The sequence below is a fragment of the Drosophila subobscura genome, chromosome O, assembly GCF_008121235.1.
Source record: "Drosophila subobscura isolate 14011-0131.10 chromosome O, UCBerk_Dsub_1.0, whole genome shotgun sequence".
In the NCBI taxonomy this organism is placed as follows: Eukaryota; Metazoa; Arthropoda; class Insecta; order Diptera; family Drosophilidae; genus Drosophila; species Drosophila subobscura.
Window position 1 is genome coordinate 15720977 of NC_048533.1, and position 17710 is coordinate 15738686.

At 46.5% G+C, this 17710-nt stretch overlaps 3 protein-coding genes across 11 annotated transcripts in view; all 3 read left to right on the plus strand.

The window, feature by feature from the left end:
• Positions 1 to 88: 88 nt before the first annotated feature.
• Positions 89 to 3615, plus strand: LOC117897302 (glycine dehydrogenase (decarboxylating), mitochondrial). Its single transcript, XM_034806049.1, has 6 exons — positions 89 to 326; positions 390 to 468; positions 671 to 1197; positions 1256 to 1989; positions 2046 to 3375; positions 3438 to 3615. Exons 1-6 carry the CDS (start codon positions 150 to 152, stop codon positions 3546 to 3548), a joined length of 2958 nt encoding a protein of 985 aa, XP_034661940.1. The 5' UTR covers positions 89 to 149; the 3' UTR covers positions 3549 to 3615.
• Positions 3616 to 3801: 186 nt separating this feature from the next.
• LOC117897837 (ruvB-like helicase 1) lies at positions 3802 to 5503 on the plus strand. The gene is made up of 3 exons (XM_034806901.1): positions 3802 to 4758; positions 4817 to 5015; positions 5076 to 5503. The coding sequence occupies exons 1-3, from the start codon at positions 3942 to 3944 to the stop codon at positions 5428 to 5430; spliced, it is 1371 nt and encodes a 456-aa protein (XP_034662792.1). The 5' UTR covers positions 3802 to 3941; the 3' UTR covers positions 5431 to 5503.
• A 1070-nt stretch (positions 5504 to 6573) lies between these two features.
• LOC117898317 (serine/threonine-protein kinase par-1) overlaps positions 6574 to 17710 on the plus strand; it is a 49436-nt gene continuing 38299 nt past the window's right edge. For 3 of the 9 annotated variants that reach the window (XM_034807613.1, XM_034807616.1, XM_034807618.1), the window contains exon 1: positions 6576 to 7128. The gene's annotated coding sequence lies outside the window, so the exon portion shown is untranslated. Of the gene's footprint in view, positions 7129 to 17710 lie in introns of all 9 variants that reach the window. The other 6 variants (XM_034807625.1, XM_034807624.1, XM_034807621.1 and 3 more) reach the window with 5 other exon arrangements.

Below are 17710 nucleotides of genomic sequence, written 5' to 3' on the forward strand. Positions count from 1 at the left end.
TCTCTATAATCTCCGTTGATAAGGCGGATGGCTCCATCTATTCTTTATCAGCCGAAATGGGAGAATGTGTCCAGCATCGAGCTCAGTCATCGATTGAAATCCGCCTGCCGTGGACGTGCCTTTTCCCGAGTCTACATTCAGTTCGAATCATGCAACGATTTTTGGGAACGAGCAGCCGCAGCCTGCTGCTTAGGTGCCAGCATCGCTATCTGGCCACCACACCCGTGGAGGAGGTGCTCTTTCCCACAAAGTCCGACTTTCCCAGTCGCCACATTGGTCCACGCAAGACGGATGTGGTGGCCATGCTGGACACACTCGGCTACAAGGTGAGTGGACAGCCACAGCCAGAGGTCAATCCACGTGCCAATACCAATCCCGATTCCCCTTAGTCGCTGGCTGAACTTACCGAGAAGGCCGTGCCGAAGAGCATCCAGCTGAAGAGGGACCTGAATCTGGACAAACCCCTAAGTGAGTAGTAGTGGAAAAACAGATCCGAAAATAGCTGTCAAAACACTTGAGTGAGCAACGGACCGCACCGGACCCCCTGGCGTGTTTCAGTGTTGCGCTGATAACAGCGATAAGCCTGGTTCAGAGAGGTCCGACTTATCGCTGCTGTTGCCCCTGCTGTCTGTTGTGCTGGCTGACAACAATTTTCCACTCCGCATTGCAGACGAGCACGAGCTGATCCGCCGCATACGCGACATCTCGCTGAAGAACCAGCTGTGGCGCTCCTACATCGGCATGGGCTACCACAACTGCCATGTCCCGCACACCATTCTCCGCAACATGTTCGAGAATCCGGGCTGGACCACCCAGTACACACCCTACCAGCCGGAGATCGCCCAGGGCCGTCTCGAGTCGCTGCTCAACTATCAGACTCTGGTCTCGGACCTCACCGGCCTGGATGTGGCCAATGCCTCGCTGCTGGACGAGGGCACCGCCGCTGCCGAGGCCATGTGCCTGTCCACGCGCCACAACAAGCGGAAGAAGCTCTACCTCTCCAATCGCGTTCATCCACAGACTTTGGCAGTTGTCCAGACACGAGCTGAAGCTCTCGAGCTGGAGATTGAGGTGGGTCCCATTGAGCAGGCGGATCTGCCGAGTCGAGAGCTGGCTGGCATCCTCCTGCAGTATCCAGACACCCATGGCGATGTCAAGGACTTTGAGGATATTGCTTCCCTGGCAAAGAAGAACGGGGTAAGGCCAGGCCCAAGCTCATTTCTTTGACCCAAAAACTATCTAAGGTTCATTGTAGACCCTCGTTGTGGTGGCCACAGATCTGCTGTCGCTCACTCTGCTCCGACCACCGGCTGAATTTGGGGCCGACATAGCCATCGGCACCTCTCAGCGTCTGGGCGTGCCCCTGGGCTATGGCGGTCCCCATGCTGGTTTCTTTGCCTGCAAGCAGAGCCTCGTGCGGCTGATGCCGGGTCGAATGATTGGTGTCACCCGCGACATGGACGGCAACGATGCCTACCGCCTGGCACTGCAGACCAGGGAGCAGCACATCCGGCGGGACAAGGCCACCAGCAACATTTGCACGGCTCAGGCACTGCTGGCGAATATGTCGGCCATGTATGCCATCTACCACGGGCCGGAGGGCCTCAAGGCCATGGCCAATCGCATCCATCACTTCACCCTGACCCTGCAGACGGGTCTGCAGCAGGTCGGCCACGAGGTGATCAACAAGAACTTCTTCGACACGCTCCATGTGAAGCTCTCCGGCAGTCTGTCTGTCGAGGATCTCAAAGAGCGCGCCGAACACAAGCGGATTAATCTGCGTTACTTGGATGATGGAACAGTCGGTGTGGCCCTCGATGAGACAGTCAGTGTGGAGGATGTGGACGATCTTCTGTGGGTGTTCAAAGCAGAGACAACGGTGGAGCACCTGCTCGCCCGCCGCGATGTTCTGAAGAACTCCATCGAGAGCTCAAAGTTCCTGCGTACTTCGCCCTACCTGCAGCATCCCATCTTCCACAGCTATCACAGGTAAGCTGCAACGAGTAGAAGTTGCCTCTGACTCCTCTGATTCCTCTGTGTTACAGTGAATCCCGAATGGTGCGCTACATGAAGAAGCTGGAGAACAAGGACATCTCGCTGGTGCATTCGATGATACCGCTCGGCTCGTGCACCATGAAGCTGAACGCCACCACGGAGATGATGCCCTGCTCCTTCCGCCACTTTACCGACATTCATCCGTTCGCTCCGGTGGATCAGGCCCAAGGCTTTCATCAGATGTTCAACGAACTGGAGCGGGATCTGTGCGAGATCACTGGCTACGACAGAATCTCCTTCCAGCCGAACTCCGGGGCACAGGGCGAGTACGCCGGCCTGCGTGCCATTCGCAGCTATCATGAGCACCGCAAAGAGGGACACCGCAATATCTGTCTGATTCCCATCTCCGCTCATGGCACGAATCCTGCCTCAGCGCAGATGGCGGGCATGAAGGTGGAGCCCATACGCATCCTGTCAAACGGCTCCATTGATATGGCCCATTTGCGGGCCAAGGCCGAGGAGCACGCCCACGAGCTGTCCTGCCTGATGATCACCTACCCCTCGACAATGGGAGTGTTCGAGGAGACAGTGGCGGAGATCTGCACCTTGATCCACAAGCACGGCGGACAGGTCTACCTCGATGGAGCGAATATGAATGCGCAGGTCGGCCTGTGCCGGCCCGGCGACTATGGCAGCGACGTTTCCCATTTAAATCTGCACAAAACCTTCTGCATTCCCCATGGAGGCGGCGGTCCTGGCATGGGTCCTATTGGCGTGAAGGCCCACCTGGCGCCCTATCTGCCCGGCCATCCCGTGATCAGCCCGCTGAGCAGCGAGGAGCACAGCTTCGGGGTTGTCTCCGCGGCTCCGTTTGGCAGCTCTGCCATCCTTCCCATTTCCTGGTCCTACATCAAGCTGATGGGCAGCCGGGGTCTGAAACGGGCCACCCAGGTGGCCATTCTCAATGCTAACTACATGTCCAAGCGCCTCGAGCAGCACTACAAGACGCTCTACAAGTCTCCCAGCTCGGAGCTGGTGGCCCACGAGTTCATTCTGGACATTCGCGACCTGAAAAAGTCGGCCAACATCGAGGCCGTGGACGTGGCCAAGCGGCTGATGGACTACGGCTTCCATGCCCCGACCATGTCCTGGCCCGTTGCCGGCACCCTGATGATCGAGCCAACCGAGTCCGAGGACAAGGAGGAGCTGGATCGCTTCTGTGATGCCATGATATCCATTCGCGAGGAGATTGCCGAGATCGAAGCCGGCCGCATGGACAGAGCTGTCAATCCCCTGAAGATGTCGCCCCACACCCAATCCCAGGTGATCTCCGACAAATGGGATAGACCGTACACACGCGAACAGGCTGCCTTCCCAGCGGTAAGATATTTTAGATGCTAATTTACTTTCTTTCTTAAATTAATTTAAATTTGCTTTTTCAGCTCTTTGTTAAGCCCGATGCAAAGATTTGGCCCACGGTGGGAAGAATCGATGATGCCTATGGCGACAAGCATTTGGTGTGCACTTGTCCGCCCATATTGCCCGATCTTTGAGTTACACTAAACTTGAAACGATATTTACACTTTTCTACGAATTTTTAAATAAAACTAAACTTAACTAAGGACGATCAGCGTGTAATGCGCTTATTTTGAATGTAATTGTACCAATCACAACCACGGTGCTAACCGCAAAATTTCAACGCTACAGCGTTGCCATGCCAGTTTTATTTCGTTTTATGAAAGGGTATATTTCGGTATATTTCCGAGGGTCTGTCGGTATATTTGATCGATAATTCCGCGGTCACACTGGAACAAAGTGTGCTTCGCGCCGGCAAACAAATTTTCGTGTTTGACATTTTCGAGTTTGTTTAATCAATATCACGCTTGACTTCACATTGTGCTGGTGAAAAATAACAGTTAGCAGAGCAGAGCAATATACAAAGCAAAATGAAAATCGAGGAAGTAAAGAGCACTGTGCGCACACAGCGCATTGCAGCCCACAGCCACGTGAAGGGCCTCGGCCTGGATGAGGCCGGCACTGCCTTGCAGAGCGCCGCTGGACTGGTGGGCCAGAAGGCTGCCCGCGAGGCGGCTGGCATAGTCGTGGACCTGATCAAGTCCAAGAAGATGGCTGGACGTGCTCTACTGCTGGCCGGGCCACCCGGCACCGGAAAGACCGCCATTGCCCTGGCCATAGCCCAGGAGCTGGGAAACAAGGTTCCCTTCTGTCCGATGGTGGGCTCCGAGGTGTTCAGCAATGAGATCAAGAAGACGGAGGTGCTAATGGAGAACTTCCGCCGCTCCATTGGCCTGCGCATTCGCGAGACCAAGGAGGTCTACGAGGGCGAGGTGACGGAGCTGACCCCCGTGGAGACGGAGAATCCAATGGGCGGCTACGGCAAGACCATCAGCAACGTAGTGGTTGGCCTCAAGACTGCCAAGGGCACCAAGCAGCTGAAGCTGGACCCCAGCATCTTCGATGCCCTGCAGAAGGAGAAGGTTGAGGTGGGCGATGTCATCTACATTGAGGCCAATAGCGGTGCCGTGAAGCGTCAGGGACGCAGCGACACATTTGCCACAGAGTTTGACCTCGAGACCGAGGAGTATGTGCCCCTGCCCAAGGGCGATGTCCACAAGAAGAAGGAGGTCATACAGGATGTGACCCTGCACGATTTGGATGTGGCCAATGCCCGTCCCCAGGGCGGCCAGGATGTGCTCTCAATGATGGGGCAGCTAATGAAGCCCAAGAAGACCGAAATTACAGGTGAGTTGGACAAGAGTCTTGGACGTAACTGAAAGTAATCCCTCTCTTTGTTATTTAGATAAGTTGCGCATGGAGATCAACAAGGTGGTCAACAAATACATCGATCAGGGCATTGCCGAGCTGGTGCCTGGAGTTCTGTTCATCGATGAGATTCACATGCTGGATCTGGAGACGTTCACCTATCTGCACAAGTCCCTGGAGTCGCCGATTGCGCCCATTGTGATCTTTGCCACCAATCGTGGTCGCTGCGTCATTCGGTGAGTGTGCCCCCCCGCCTCTCCATTGGTTGTCCACGATAATAATGCTCTTCCCTGCAGTGGCACCACCGACATTGTCTCGCCCCATGGCATTCCCTTGGATCTGCTCGATCGCCTGCTGATCATCCGCACTCTGCTCTACTCCACCTCGGACATGGAACAGATCATCAAGTTACGCGCCCAGACCGAGGGCCTGCAGCTGGAGGACCCGGCCTTTGCACGCCTCAGCGAGATTGGAACCAACTCGACACTGCGCTATGCCGTTCAGCTGCTGACGCCGGCCCATCAGATGTGCAAGGTTAATGGACGCACTCAGATCACCAAGGACGACATTGAGGACGTGCACTCGCTGTTCCTCGATGCCAAGCGCTCATCGAAGCACCTTTCCGAAAAGAATAATAAGTTTATGTTGTAAGTTTCACACATCCACAATAATTGTATTTCCATTACCACGGAATTAACATTAAAACTTAAATTTAAATGTTAAATTGCGACTTTGCCGGCTAATGACCAGGGATGGGTACAACATAAACATCATTCTGCTACCTTTGAGGAAATATTAGAAATCTCAGTCTCCATTTTTAAGTTATCTCAACGAAATTAGGCAGCACAGATACTGAGATTTTGTCTCGAGAGCGAGATAAAAATAAAGAAATAAAAAGAATTTGAGTCCCATTCAGCCAATCTAAAATTAAAGGATATAGGGTATGAAAATTTCCATTCTACCGGCGTTCAAGCAACAAGTGGTAAAATAACGTAACATTCCTTTCCCACTTACGTTATTGCCGATATTTTTATATTTCCTTCTCTGTTTAAACTTGTTCATCAAACTCAAACCAATTCTAATTCTAATTCTAGTGTTCGTTCGGCAAACAACTCTTTTTTGAGCTCAAAATTTTCAGTAACTTTTTATAATATTCAACACAAAACTGAAGTACCTGGTCAATGCGGACTCATCTCTGCGACCAACCAATTTCGCTGTAGCGATTAAATATCAAAAAAAAAAAAAAAATAAACTTGTTCATAAAAATAATCCAATGTAATAGGTCTGCACAGTAAGCCTATCTTGTAGAAAACCTATGTATCTATCTTATAAAATTATATGTTAAGTGCTGGAAGTCCTCTCTAGCTAGCAATACGAAACAGAATATCAAAATCGGGAATTTGATATTCCTTGACGGAGAACGATTAACCCATTGTCGACATGTGAGTAATTCTTTACAACCATGGTATATTTTGGTATATTTTTGAGGGCCAGACGACATCTTTGATTGGTCACACTGTTCTAAACCCAAAACCATGCAAAAACTTCTGAAATTTATTGGAAAACATAAAAACCAAATAAAAGCGTGCTCTTAGAACTAATTAATTCTCTAGAAAATCGATTATTCTATCTTATAAAACTACCTTTTCGGGGTTGAAAGTCCTAGATAGCTAGTAATATCAAGCGGAATATCAAAATCGAGCAATATGATAACCCCTGCTCACGCAAAAATGAGTATTGGAGACCAATTGGGAAAAATAGCGTTTGTGAAAAGTCAATTCAACATGTGAAATTCCAGTTAGGAATATAACGGATTCGGTGGCGCAACCGAAAGCTCTGCTCTTCGCGTAGGTGTGTGGCTTACATAGTGGTTTCTAGGTGCCTCGTGTCGTCTCCGTAATATTCGCGACGCCGGTTGCATTAACGTTTTTTGGTGCGTTCGATGCGCCGCGTACTTCTGCTGTCCGCCTGATTGTTTATCCTCCCACACACATGGACGGACACACACACACACGCGTGATGTGAAATCATAATAAAGTGTGACAGTGTTGTAGTTATTACATGTGTTCGTGTGCATTAATTAATATTTGTGTGGAACCGAAAAGCCGGATTGTGTTTTGGGGCCTGGAAAAGCCCATGCCATGGCAGGATCTTCGTAAAATGGAAACATTTGCAGGCGGCGTTTGGATGAATGAACAGAAGCAACACAGAATCGGCGGCAGCTAGAACGAAACACCCACAGGCAGACAGACAAACAGTGAGAGAGAGAGGGCGCGCTGAGAGAGCCAAACAAACGTAGTAAGCAGAAAGCCAGCCAGCCAGCCACCAAAACAACAAAGAGAACAGAAGGTAAGTGCGTGAGTAATTGTGGGTGTGCGTGGGTCTGTGAGTGCATGTGTGTATGTGTGTGGAGGCCGCACCTCACCAAGCTGACGGCAAATTAGCGGTAGCAATGCCTGTGTGTTTGTGTGCGTGGGTGCTTGTTACACTTTTTTGGCATTAACTGTTATTATTATTTAAGTATCAAGAAAGAGATGGAGGGTGGAAGGGGCAGAGATTACATAATTTCGGTGTTTCTCCATTGTTGTGGCTCTACTCTGCGAAAGAAAGCGAAAGCAAGAAGCCGCCGGGCTTCTGGTCGATCGCTCTTCGTTCTTATTGGAATTCGTAGATAATTGAGCTGCCCGCTTTGGCCCGATTTTTCTTGCCGTTCTGCTTTGTGTTTTTGTTTGTTTTATTTATGAATGGGATTATTGAAATTAATTTCTGATTTTGATTTTTGTGCGTAACCAGTTGTGCGACTCTGAATTCCACTGATTAATGTCTCTATCCCGCTTCCACACATGTGATCATAAATCAAATACGAAATACAGCAACAAAAAAAAAAAAGCAAGCGAGATGAAAGATGGCACGATGAACTCCCGCACTGCTTGCTCAGGCAGGGCAGCCACAGCAGCTGCAGCTGCGCTTCTCCATCAACCATACAAAAGCGGTTTTTATGTGAAATTTTTTAAAGGCGAAAATTTGTTGGCCAAAAACATAAAACAGACATTTTATCGCCCACTCTCGACTAGTCGCTCGCGCTCCACTGGCTCTCTCACTCTCCCTCTCTTGAGATCTTATTTCTCGCTCTCTGCGAACACTAACAATTTCAAGGTTCCGTTAACTTTTTCTTCTCTTTTGAAAACACTTGTTTAGTGTTTTGATATTTCCCTTTTATGTTTCGAACAGGTCATGTACCGCTTATTCTTCAACCTCTCATCAGAATTATGATTATGATACATGAAGAGTATTCAAATTCGTATGCAACAAATTACACATTTATCTTCTCCGTTCATTTCATTTCATTATACCAAAAATATTTTGACCAAAACGGCCAATACATATGTATACAAAGCCACATGCATACAAACGACTTGAGCGTGGCAGTGTTGACGTTAATGAACTACAACAACAATTATGTTATGTGTTTGTACGGCATTTGCACGGCAACAACAAAACGCTGGGCATTTCACCGCACACTGTTATACGCTGAGAAGAAAAAAAAGTATCCTAAAACTTCCGACCTCTGAACTTTAGCAAACTTATGAACTTAGGTGAGTTTCAATTTCAAGTTACGATTTAAAGTGCAAATCGTATGACTGTTTTAGTTGTTCAATACCAAATGTAGGGTATCCTAGGCTTCGGCTGCTGTATCTTTGTTGCTGTATTGCTGTGGATACTTTTTTTTGGCACGACTTGTGCCAGCGCCTGGGTCTGGGTCTGGGCAATAAGACGAATTTATGCTTGTCCATTTGCCTGCAATTAGTTTCGAGAAGTCAACAGCGCGGTAATATTTAGTTGTAGTTGTTGCTGTTTCTTTCTGCCTTACGCTAAGCTACTTAACGTCACTGCCGACGCTCTCGTAGTTATTTATTGTCAGACTGTGCTGTGTCGACAATTTGCATTGCTGAAAAGCTCTTTCTAATATACCCTTGCAGGGGATGTTATGATTATGACTACGAACAGAAGTGGGAAGTTTTTACGCAGAACATGCATATGTAGATATGTATAGTAGTTACTAAGATCGATATGTAAGTTCGTAGCGCAAAGATTGTGTCACCAAACCATAGAAAAGAACATAAGTTTTTTGTCAGTAGACAACTGAAAAGGGTATTAAAGTCGCGGCAACCAAAGCAACATTTTTTTTGTATTTGTTGAATTTGTTTCTGGTTTTTGCGTTATGCTTTGGCGTAATTGTTTGCCCTTCGGAAGGTTGTTCCCTGAGCGGTGTGCGGTTTCTTTTCAATTGGCGCTGCAGCGCCCACATTATGAGGCGGAGAGCGAGCGGTGAGTAATTCTAAAAAACATTTGTTGGCCCAAACAAAAGCAACAGCTGCGTTCTGCCGCTGCCTCTGCGACGGCTGTCCATTGTGAATGTGCAGCAGCAGCAAGGCAGCCTTGTAAGCGCCACCCACACAAAGCCATTGCCAGCAGTAGCGGGGACCACACAAAAATTTGTATAGTCAGAGCATTGCAAAGACATCCAACACAAACACCAACACATAGTTTTCGGTCTATGTGTGTATGTGAAAGAGCTATACTACCAACTATGACGTGAGCAGCAGCAGCAGAAGAGTCTCAGCAGCTGGCTGTCAAAGTCGCCTACGTACGCTTCAAGTCGCGCTTTAAAAGCGTCATATGCTCAGCTGAGCGCGTCTCACTCTTGGGAACTCGTTCTCTACTTCTTCTCTCTTATGTTTTGTGACGTTCCTGGGCTTTGAGCACGTGTCCGCTCATCACTGCTGGAGATTTATTCTCTTCTTTATTAAGTACTGTCTGAACGAGGCAGTGCCATGATAACGTAGTTCTTGAGTATTTCGAAGCTTATATCAAATATCGTTGATAATGGAAATGGATTGTCCGATTGGGTTCTGTGCTTAATTTTTACTCATACTGTTAGATTATCATTGCATTGGAAAAGTTTATATGATATCCAGCATTGATAAATTGCTCTTCAAGGGCAATATTACTGCTGCCCTGTTTGGCCAGTACTTCATATGTTTCAGTTGGCAGCAGTAAATGGGAAACTTTGTTATGCTCCGCACAGCGTGCAATTTCAATCTTTCGTATTCATTTCATTGCACTTTGGGCCACACCACAACAATGTGAGCCACAGAAACAGAAACAGAAACAGCAACATTAGCAGCAGCGTGAGCGAAGCAACAAAAATACTGCCGACAGCATAAACTTTGCCATTTCTGCTCTTGCTTCTGTGGCTGCTTCTTCCCGTCGTGCTCCTCTTTGTTGCTAACCTTGTGCCAAAAAAAGAGAAATTGAAAAACAACACAAGAAAAACTTGCAATAGAAAATGTTTCTAACACAATTTTCAGCTTGCCTTCAGCGGAAAGAGTGTAAGAGGCATGGGGAGGGGCTGGTGTGGAGGTGAATGACAGATACAGAGCAGAGCAGCGAAAATTGAGTGTGTCCGAGAAGTACTTCATTTGTTGTTGCTGCTGCTATTTTTTGGCTAGACAAACGGTTACGCTTGAGCTGGGCTGCTAGATGGCGCCCAGCGGTTGGCCAAGCATGCAACACGTTCTTAATTAATTTCTCATTTCAGCCATTAGCCATTAGCCAGAGAGAATCGTTCGATCGACACCTTTTCCTGTCCATGTGTGCCGCCTGAGTGTATGCGAGAGCTGTGTGTGTGGGCGAGGTTTCTGCTGACTTTGCCAGCGATAAATGAGTGAGTGGGCCCGTTATAACCGCTGCGGTGAGTCAACCACCGCCCTCTACCTCTCTTCGTTTCGAACTCTCAACAAACGAAAGCCTATACAGTGGTCATTCGCAAATCAGGGCATATTCACAAAATACATTTAGTAACTCGAAAAAAAACAAGAACTAAATAATAAACATTTAATAATTTTTACTTTCTTAATTGCCAAAACCTCTAGAATCGAGGTGCTTTAACTTCTGAGCGACTACTGTAGGCGATCAATAAGCACCCAAAACGGTACTTGACTTGTTCTTGGCTATTTGTGTGTGTATGTGTTTGAGAATGTGTGCATACATGTCTCCTTATGCATATACTCGTATATGTACATACGTGCCGATAAGGTGCCTGTAAATATTTGCAAACAATTGAGTGCTTCACCTGAACTCTCGCAATCTCTCTCCCTCTCGCACTCCTTGCCTTTTTCTTTGCTTTGTCACTCCACTCTGTGAGAGTTAAGAGGGGGCCTTAAAGTCTGCGCTTATCAACGAATTTCCACTACGTCTCAATTTACTCATTGCCGCACCTTTACCGCAAAAGCAACAGAAACAGCAATAACAACGAAGTGAAGAAGAGACGCGGCAACAAACACGAAGAAGAGCAAGAAGAAGTGCCCAAAAAATTGCATGATTCATGTGCTTGGCATGTCGCAGCGCAGTCGACGTAGACGTTGACTTTGCTGCTTTCGTTTTGTTGCGGTTAGGTGGGGTGCTATGGGATGGTGTGGCGGCGATAGTGGTGTCACAGTGGGGTGGGTTAGGGTGAGGTGCGATGTGGGGTCGCCTGTTTCTGCCGGCTGCTTGCTTGTTAATTTTAATTGATTTTAATTTGATTTGTCTAAAGCGAATTGTGTTCACACCGACGTCAGCGTTTTTTAGTGATAAAAGTTTCTATCTCTTCCCTCACTTCCCCACTCTTTGGCATCCTTCAAATAAATTGCATTTTTGAGTGCATATCAAAAGAGGGGGAGGAGAGGAACAGGATGGATGACCCAGTTACGCCTCAGACAAATGTTACTTGGGGAAATATTTTACTTAAATGTTGCAGGAGCGAACCACTACATACACATGTATGTACATATGAATGTACATATGTATGTACATATGTGCATGCATTGCTATGGCACTGCCTCTCCCTCACAAGTGCTACCTTAGGAACAAACACTCTTGAGAGCTGTCCCAGCTGTACCAATCTAACCCATTTTGCTCTCTCTCTCTCTCTTGGTTTCGTTTGCCGACGCTCTCTTGAGGATCTTTCACCTGAAGTTTGTTAGCTCGTTGAGGCGCCTGCTGGGAGACTTGAGTGGCTGCACCCGTCTCAGCCGCAGCTTCGCCTCTCCCGCTGCTTGTGGGCTTAATGAAATCCGCACACAGGAACATGCACACACACATGGATTTACTGCAATTTTCAGAAACGTTTCTTTACTCTTTCGTATACCCTTTCCGCATTGGGGTGTTTTGGTTTCGATCAGAAGATGGCACGTAAGCTTTTGAGACTTCATCTAAGTACTACACAATATGTGTATGAGACTGCATTTGAGAGGGTATCTGAAGGTATCTCCACACTCTCCTGTCTTTAATGCATTTTTCCGCAGTCTGTTGTCAGTCAAGCAGCGAAGTAGAAGTCGCTGAGATGAGTTGTTGGTGTGCATCAGTGTGCATATGTATGCGAGAGTTGAGAGGGATGTGCAGTCAGGCATCGACATGCTTTTGTTGCCCTCATGTCTTCTGTTGTCTTTTATCCTGGCCATAAAGTTCAAGGAGCTGCCTGGAATGGAATTTTGCCCCCGAGCCACCTCCTCTCCTGCTTGCTTTTCTTATACATTTCTTAAGGCATCTTCTTAGCTTTAGCTGGACGTGAACCGCAGCAGGACACGGATGGGATGCCTGGAATGCATTTTTATGCGCATTATTAAGTCGGACGAGGGATTGGGTCAGGGACTGGCGCTTCCAAGAAAAAGAAATCGCTTTGGCTCTCAAGTGAAGCGTTTAGAAGTATTTATTGTGAATTCTTCAAATGGTTTTTTGCCCCCCGACAAAGGAGAGGATTAGTGAAAATTTACGAGTTGGAAATTTGCAATGCATTGCAATTCCGGGTGAGGGTTTTTGTTAAAAGCAAGGTCCTTGCCGGTACTGAAAAGAATTTACTAATTGAAATCGATTGAGAACAGAGGAGCTCAGTACTCTATTTAACTTACTCAACAGAAAATTAAATCAGAGGAAGGCATGCAGTCAAGAAGCGACTGAAAGTATAGCATAACAAAGAGAGCAATGCTTGAGGTAAACTCTTGACCTCTCTTGAGGCAGATCTTGTGGTAAACCAAAGCAAAATCTAAGCTTCAATTTGAAGAGAATGAAGAATTCTCAATCACAAAGCTCCTTAACGCAAAAAACAAAGAGAATAAAACAAAGAAAAGATCTACGAGTAAATATAAGTGGAAAAGCTCTCGTCTGTCCAATTTAAACGAATATTATGTTTAAGCTTTAACCGTTTTACCAGCTGATTTATGTCATTACTTTTTGCCACCGTGCAGTACCGTATGCGACTTCGGTTAGTTTGTGTGCACTCATCCATTGATGCATTTCGTTTCGGAGCTCAACGAATAACAGGAGGCAACAATTTGCCGTAAATTTTCCCATTCCCCAAATGCCTCATGGAGCTTGACACCAAGAGGGGGAGAGAAGAGCAGGTGAAGAAGAACAGCGGCGCCGAAATGCGCAACGTCCAGTTCTGCAAAAAATATGTCCACAACCAGGGTTGCCACCACAACCCACACATCTCTGGCGCCCCATCATATGCAATCATTTTAAATCTGGGATAAAATGCAGCCACTTTGCCATGCACACTCATCAAACCAAAAAAAAAAGTTGCGACTCGGAATATTTATGTACATATATTTACATACAAATGTACATCTGCATGTGTATGTGCCTCATAAACCTCCAATATGTGTGCATATAAATATAAAAAAATATTTGGGTTATATGGTGGGTTCACCGTTGGGCGGTGAATACCAAAATGCAAATAAAATAAGTTACAGAAAAGCGGAAAGCAATGACAATGAGGATTTTAAATACCTTTTTCAATTGATTATTGCTTTTGGTGGTCTGCTTGGTAGTCGGATCGTGTAAAACTTCGATTTGAAAATATTGCTAATTTTGTAGAGAAATATATTTCTATAAAGAGTTGTCCTTTCGTGGTATTTTCATATGATTTTATGCAGTATTCGATTTGATCTTGACAGTTCCAGTAAATATATGATGGATAAGCAGAAGCCACAATGAGATCAAGATCGAGTATAAATAAAGAAATTTTTAAATATTACCATTTAAAGAGGGTACCAAAAGATCAAAACGCATGAAGGATGGGACAGTGTTTCTCTCCTCTCCTCTCCTCTATCACTCTCTCCCCCTTTCCCACCATTACGGAGCCGCTTGCCTGCTGATGAGTGTGGCAAATATGCAAAGCTCACACACACACAAATGTATGTGCATGCAGCTGCAGACTTTTGGCATTGCCCTGCGGTTCTTTGGAGAAAAGGCAAAGGGAGAGAGGGAGGAAAAGCAGTCAGAACTTAGCGAGCGAAGAGAGTGGTTGAGGCGAAGGCATAGGCAGAGTCAGAGGCACTAGCTCGGTCGCTGGGAATCCTAAAATGCTTTAGCGTGGCAAAATCAATTTGGTGCCATTTGTTAAAACGCTTTATGCGTCCCTGTATTTGTGAGGGGCGCCCGTAGATGTGGCTGACTGAGCATTAAAAATGTATGCATGTGTGAGAGCAGTGAATTTCGAGAGAGGGATTACCGGTAAAGTGCAGGCAGCGAGAACGAAATCTTGAGCGGCTTTTTTTGTGGGCTGAAGGCCAGACTCGGTTCTCATAACTGAAAACAGCTCTGTTTCTTAAGTCAAAGATTACAGTATTTATCCCTACTGCAACAGGGTATCATAGTTCTCGATTCCCATTTTTCCTTCCTTTTAGGGTACTTTTTCGTCACCACTGCTGCCGCTGCGTTTGCGAGCAGTCTTTGCTTTTGTGTTTAGCGCTCAAATATCGGTCAAGGCTGGGGCATTGCTGCCAACCCCAACCCCAACCCCAGCGCATTTAGGCGACATTTATATGTCGCCCGCTGACTGATGCTGCCTTTGCCGTTGCCACTGCCTCATTTCAAGCGAAATATGCCACTAAATGCAAACGTTTCGACGTTGCAGCAAGCTCGCCCATACCCATGGCTACGCCCACGCCCACGACCACGATTCGTCTCTCTCTCTGTCAGGTTCGCTCACCTGTGATATCACGCTGGTGGCGTTAATGACATTTCAGTGCAGTGCTCCTCCATCCTTGCCCCCCATTCCTGCACCATTCCCATGCCTGCCACACTTTCTGTGCATGACAAGGGAAAAAAAAACCAAGAACAAGAATAATAAGGTCAAGGATAGTTCTGGCATCCATATGGCGCACGCCATGCCATCGGGGCGTGGGCCCGCATGCCCCAAACACATTTTTGGGCTTTGGGTCGGTTCCTGCTTCCCGTTTCTCCCGTGGGCGTGGCAGTGTTTAGCACTGATTAAGTGCCACAAAAACCCTGCCCAAAATGTCCGATGGCAGTGGCAGTCGTCGCGTGTTTGTTGTTGCACCAAAATTGCATTTGTTTTGTGCTGCGGCGTGGCCGTCACATTTGAGCCGGAAGTTTGCGTGAGCTCTAGGGGAGGCGTCCACGGAAGGCAGGGGCAGTTACTGTGGGCGTGGCTGTAATGCTATTTCGTTGATAAATGGAGAGGCGGTTTTGTTTTTAACCAAAAACATAAACTATTATTGTGCAAATGTGGAACGGAAAGGACTACTGAAAAGATGTGTCGGTCGACTCATAATTATATTATTTTGGATGTAAATAATTATGTAGATATGTACATACATACTAATGATGTACTATGTAAATACCGTTGAATATAATGTATTAAAAACCATTTAATGACAAGAAATACCAACAAAAAGATAATAACTGCTGTCTCCTAGGACTCTTAAAATAAATAACTTTAGGATATTAAATATGAGACATAATTGAAGTCAACTGATGCTTCGTGAAGCCTTCTTGGAGGCTTCAAGAGACTGCTAAAAGTCTATAGAACAACCACCACTCACTCTTTCTCTCTCCATTGACTCTTGTCGCTATACTCACTTGATGCCTGACTAGAAATTGAAACTGGAGATGGTTGGGGATGACAACTTGTGCCAAGTGTATGCAAAACGTTGCCACTTAACATAATGTGAGAGTTTATAGGATGCTATTTATGATGAGTACATATACATATATTTCCCTGGAGCACTTTGGTTAATATAAACTGTTTTAACTGTAATAGGTAGATAATATCAAAGGGAGCATCGATTCCAAGCACAGTTCAACCCAAAAGAATTAATAGAAGGTACCACAGTTCCACCAATTAAAGCAAATTTGCAGGACAAAAATCCATTAATCGAACGGATCATTTCAATTAAGCCCGTTCTCGGCGAAAGATTTGTTTTTTTGCACATCATATAACTATATAGCTCAGAAAATAATTGTTGCTTTAACTTTAATACTTTCCATTTATTATATAAAGAACCTTTAAATTAATATTCAACAGCTGGGGCAACCACTCGCTCTTCTAAAAGACAAGCACACTCCACCCCCTTGACTTTTTGTTTCTGCTCTGCACTCTCCTGAGTGCACAGTGTATCCATTGTGAAGCTTATCAATTAGCGGAGCCCCAAAGAGGAGCTCAGTGGAGCTCTCAAATTAATGCCGCATGTATAATCCTGTGGAGCGTGATTACCGCGGCAGCAAACGCTAGCCCGCAACCGACACAACTATCAGCAGAAGGCTTTGATTAATTATATGATCCGTGTTTTGGTTGCGAACAGCCACAGGACCACCATGGTTTGGGAACCTTTAGCTTGCGGCCGCTGTAAAATTAATTAAGTCGAAATCAGACACACAGCCAAAGAGAGAAGAGCGAGAGGGGTGTCCTGTCCGGCTGCTTATATTATTACGCATTCGAAAGTGCCTTAAAGTAAACCTAATTGGCCACCCCTCATTTGTGGAAAATGTGGGAAAATGGGGAAGTGAAGCTCGAAATCTTATTGCAATGCAACAAACCAACTAACCAACAAACAAATCGCGCAATCAGCTCGAAAGCAGCTGCAGGAAATTTCTCGACAAATCCAACTACCGAGTATCAATGCGCCCCATTGAAAAGTGCTCAAAGTGCAGCCGGCGGCCCACTGCCCTTCCCCAATGTATCCAAACATCCATAGGGTGAGGTTGGGGTGGGTAGCCGCTGTGGCGTCTCCCATGGAAACCACAAAATTTGGTGTAATCCCATTTAAGCAAGCTGCTTTTCAGCAGTTGATTTGCTTTGCTTTGGCTTTGGCTTGGGGCGTGCTCAAAATCTGCTATCAACACTTGTTTATAGAGCAGATCTCTCTCCCTATCTGCTTCTTCTTTTGGAGGAGATTTTCCATCTAAGAATTGTGTGCCCGAAACGAAAAGCAATTCAAGGCTTACGCATTTGTCGTCTGAATGTTGCCTCTGCCACTGCCACTGGTCTCTGGTCTGGTCTGGTCTCCTTCATTTTTTGTGGCACTTCTTTTGGTTGTGCTGCTGCTGCTGCATCTAGTGGCGTCTCTTAATCCATTTGCTGCATTGCCAGTCACGCCCACCGTCGTATACCCGCCCTGGCAATAAAACTTTTACCCAAGTCCCAGCCCTTTTCTTTCGCCCAAGACCCTAACTTTCTTCTTCGTGCTAGACTGGCTGCAATTTTTCCTCAACGACAAAAAAGGCGCTGATGGCCACGACGAAATCGAAAACGAAGACTCCGACAAGGAGGAGGACCACGGCCTGAGGTTGTCGTCAATGAGCTTTACTCAGCGATGACAGTGGCTTTCGCTACCCTGTATGTGTGGGTATGTTCGTGGGGTTGTTGGGGTGTACTAGGCAAGTGCATACTATCGATCTTGAAGAAATAAAAGCTTGATTTGTTGCTTTGATATTTGATTTTTTTGCTTTTATTATTATTATTGTTTAATAATTTTTAATCTCCCACTCTGTAGGGTATGTTGACATTCCATCACTTCTCACGTATCCCGTATACTTTTCCTGTTTATTTCATACTATTTGCTTGAATTCGTTTCTTCAATTT

What these genes read in the sequence shown, in the direction of transcription:
- LOC117897837 (XM_034806901.1), top strand. Translation starts at nt 3,942, where the DNA reads ATGAAAATCGAGGAAGTAAAGAGCACTGTGCGCACACAGCGCATTGCA. An exon ending in CAAGAAGACCGAAATTACAG is followed by an intron (nt 4,759 to 4,816) that starts GTGAGTTGGACA and finishes TTTGTTATTTAG; the next exon opens with ATAAGTTGCGCATGGAGATC. An exon ending in CGTGGTCGCTGCGTCATTCG is followed by an intron (nt 5,016 to 5,075) that starts GTGAGTGTGCCC and finishes TCTTCCCTGCAG; the next exon opens with TGGCACCACCGACATTGTCT.
- LOC117897302 (XM_034806049.1), top strand. Translation starts at nt 150, where the DNA reads ATGCAACGATTTTTGGGAACGAGCAGCCGCAGCCTGCTGCTTAGGTGC. An exon ending in TGGACACACTCGGCTACAAG is followed by an intron (nt 327 to 389) that starts GTGAGTGGACAG and finishes GATTCCCCTTAG; the next exon opens with TCGCTGGCTGAACTTACCGA. An exon ending in GAATCTGGACAAACCCCTAA is followed by an intron (nt 469 to 670) that starts GTGAGTAGTAGT and finishes TCCGCATTGCAG; the next exon opens with ACGAGCACGAGCTGATCCGC.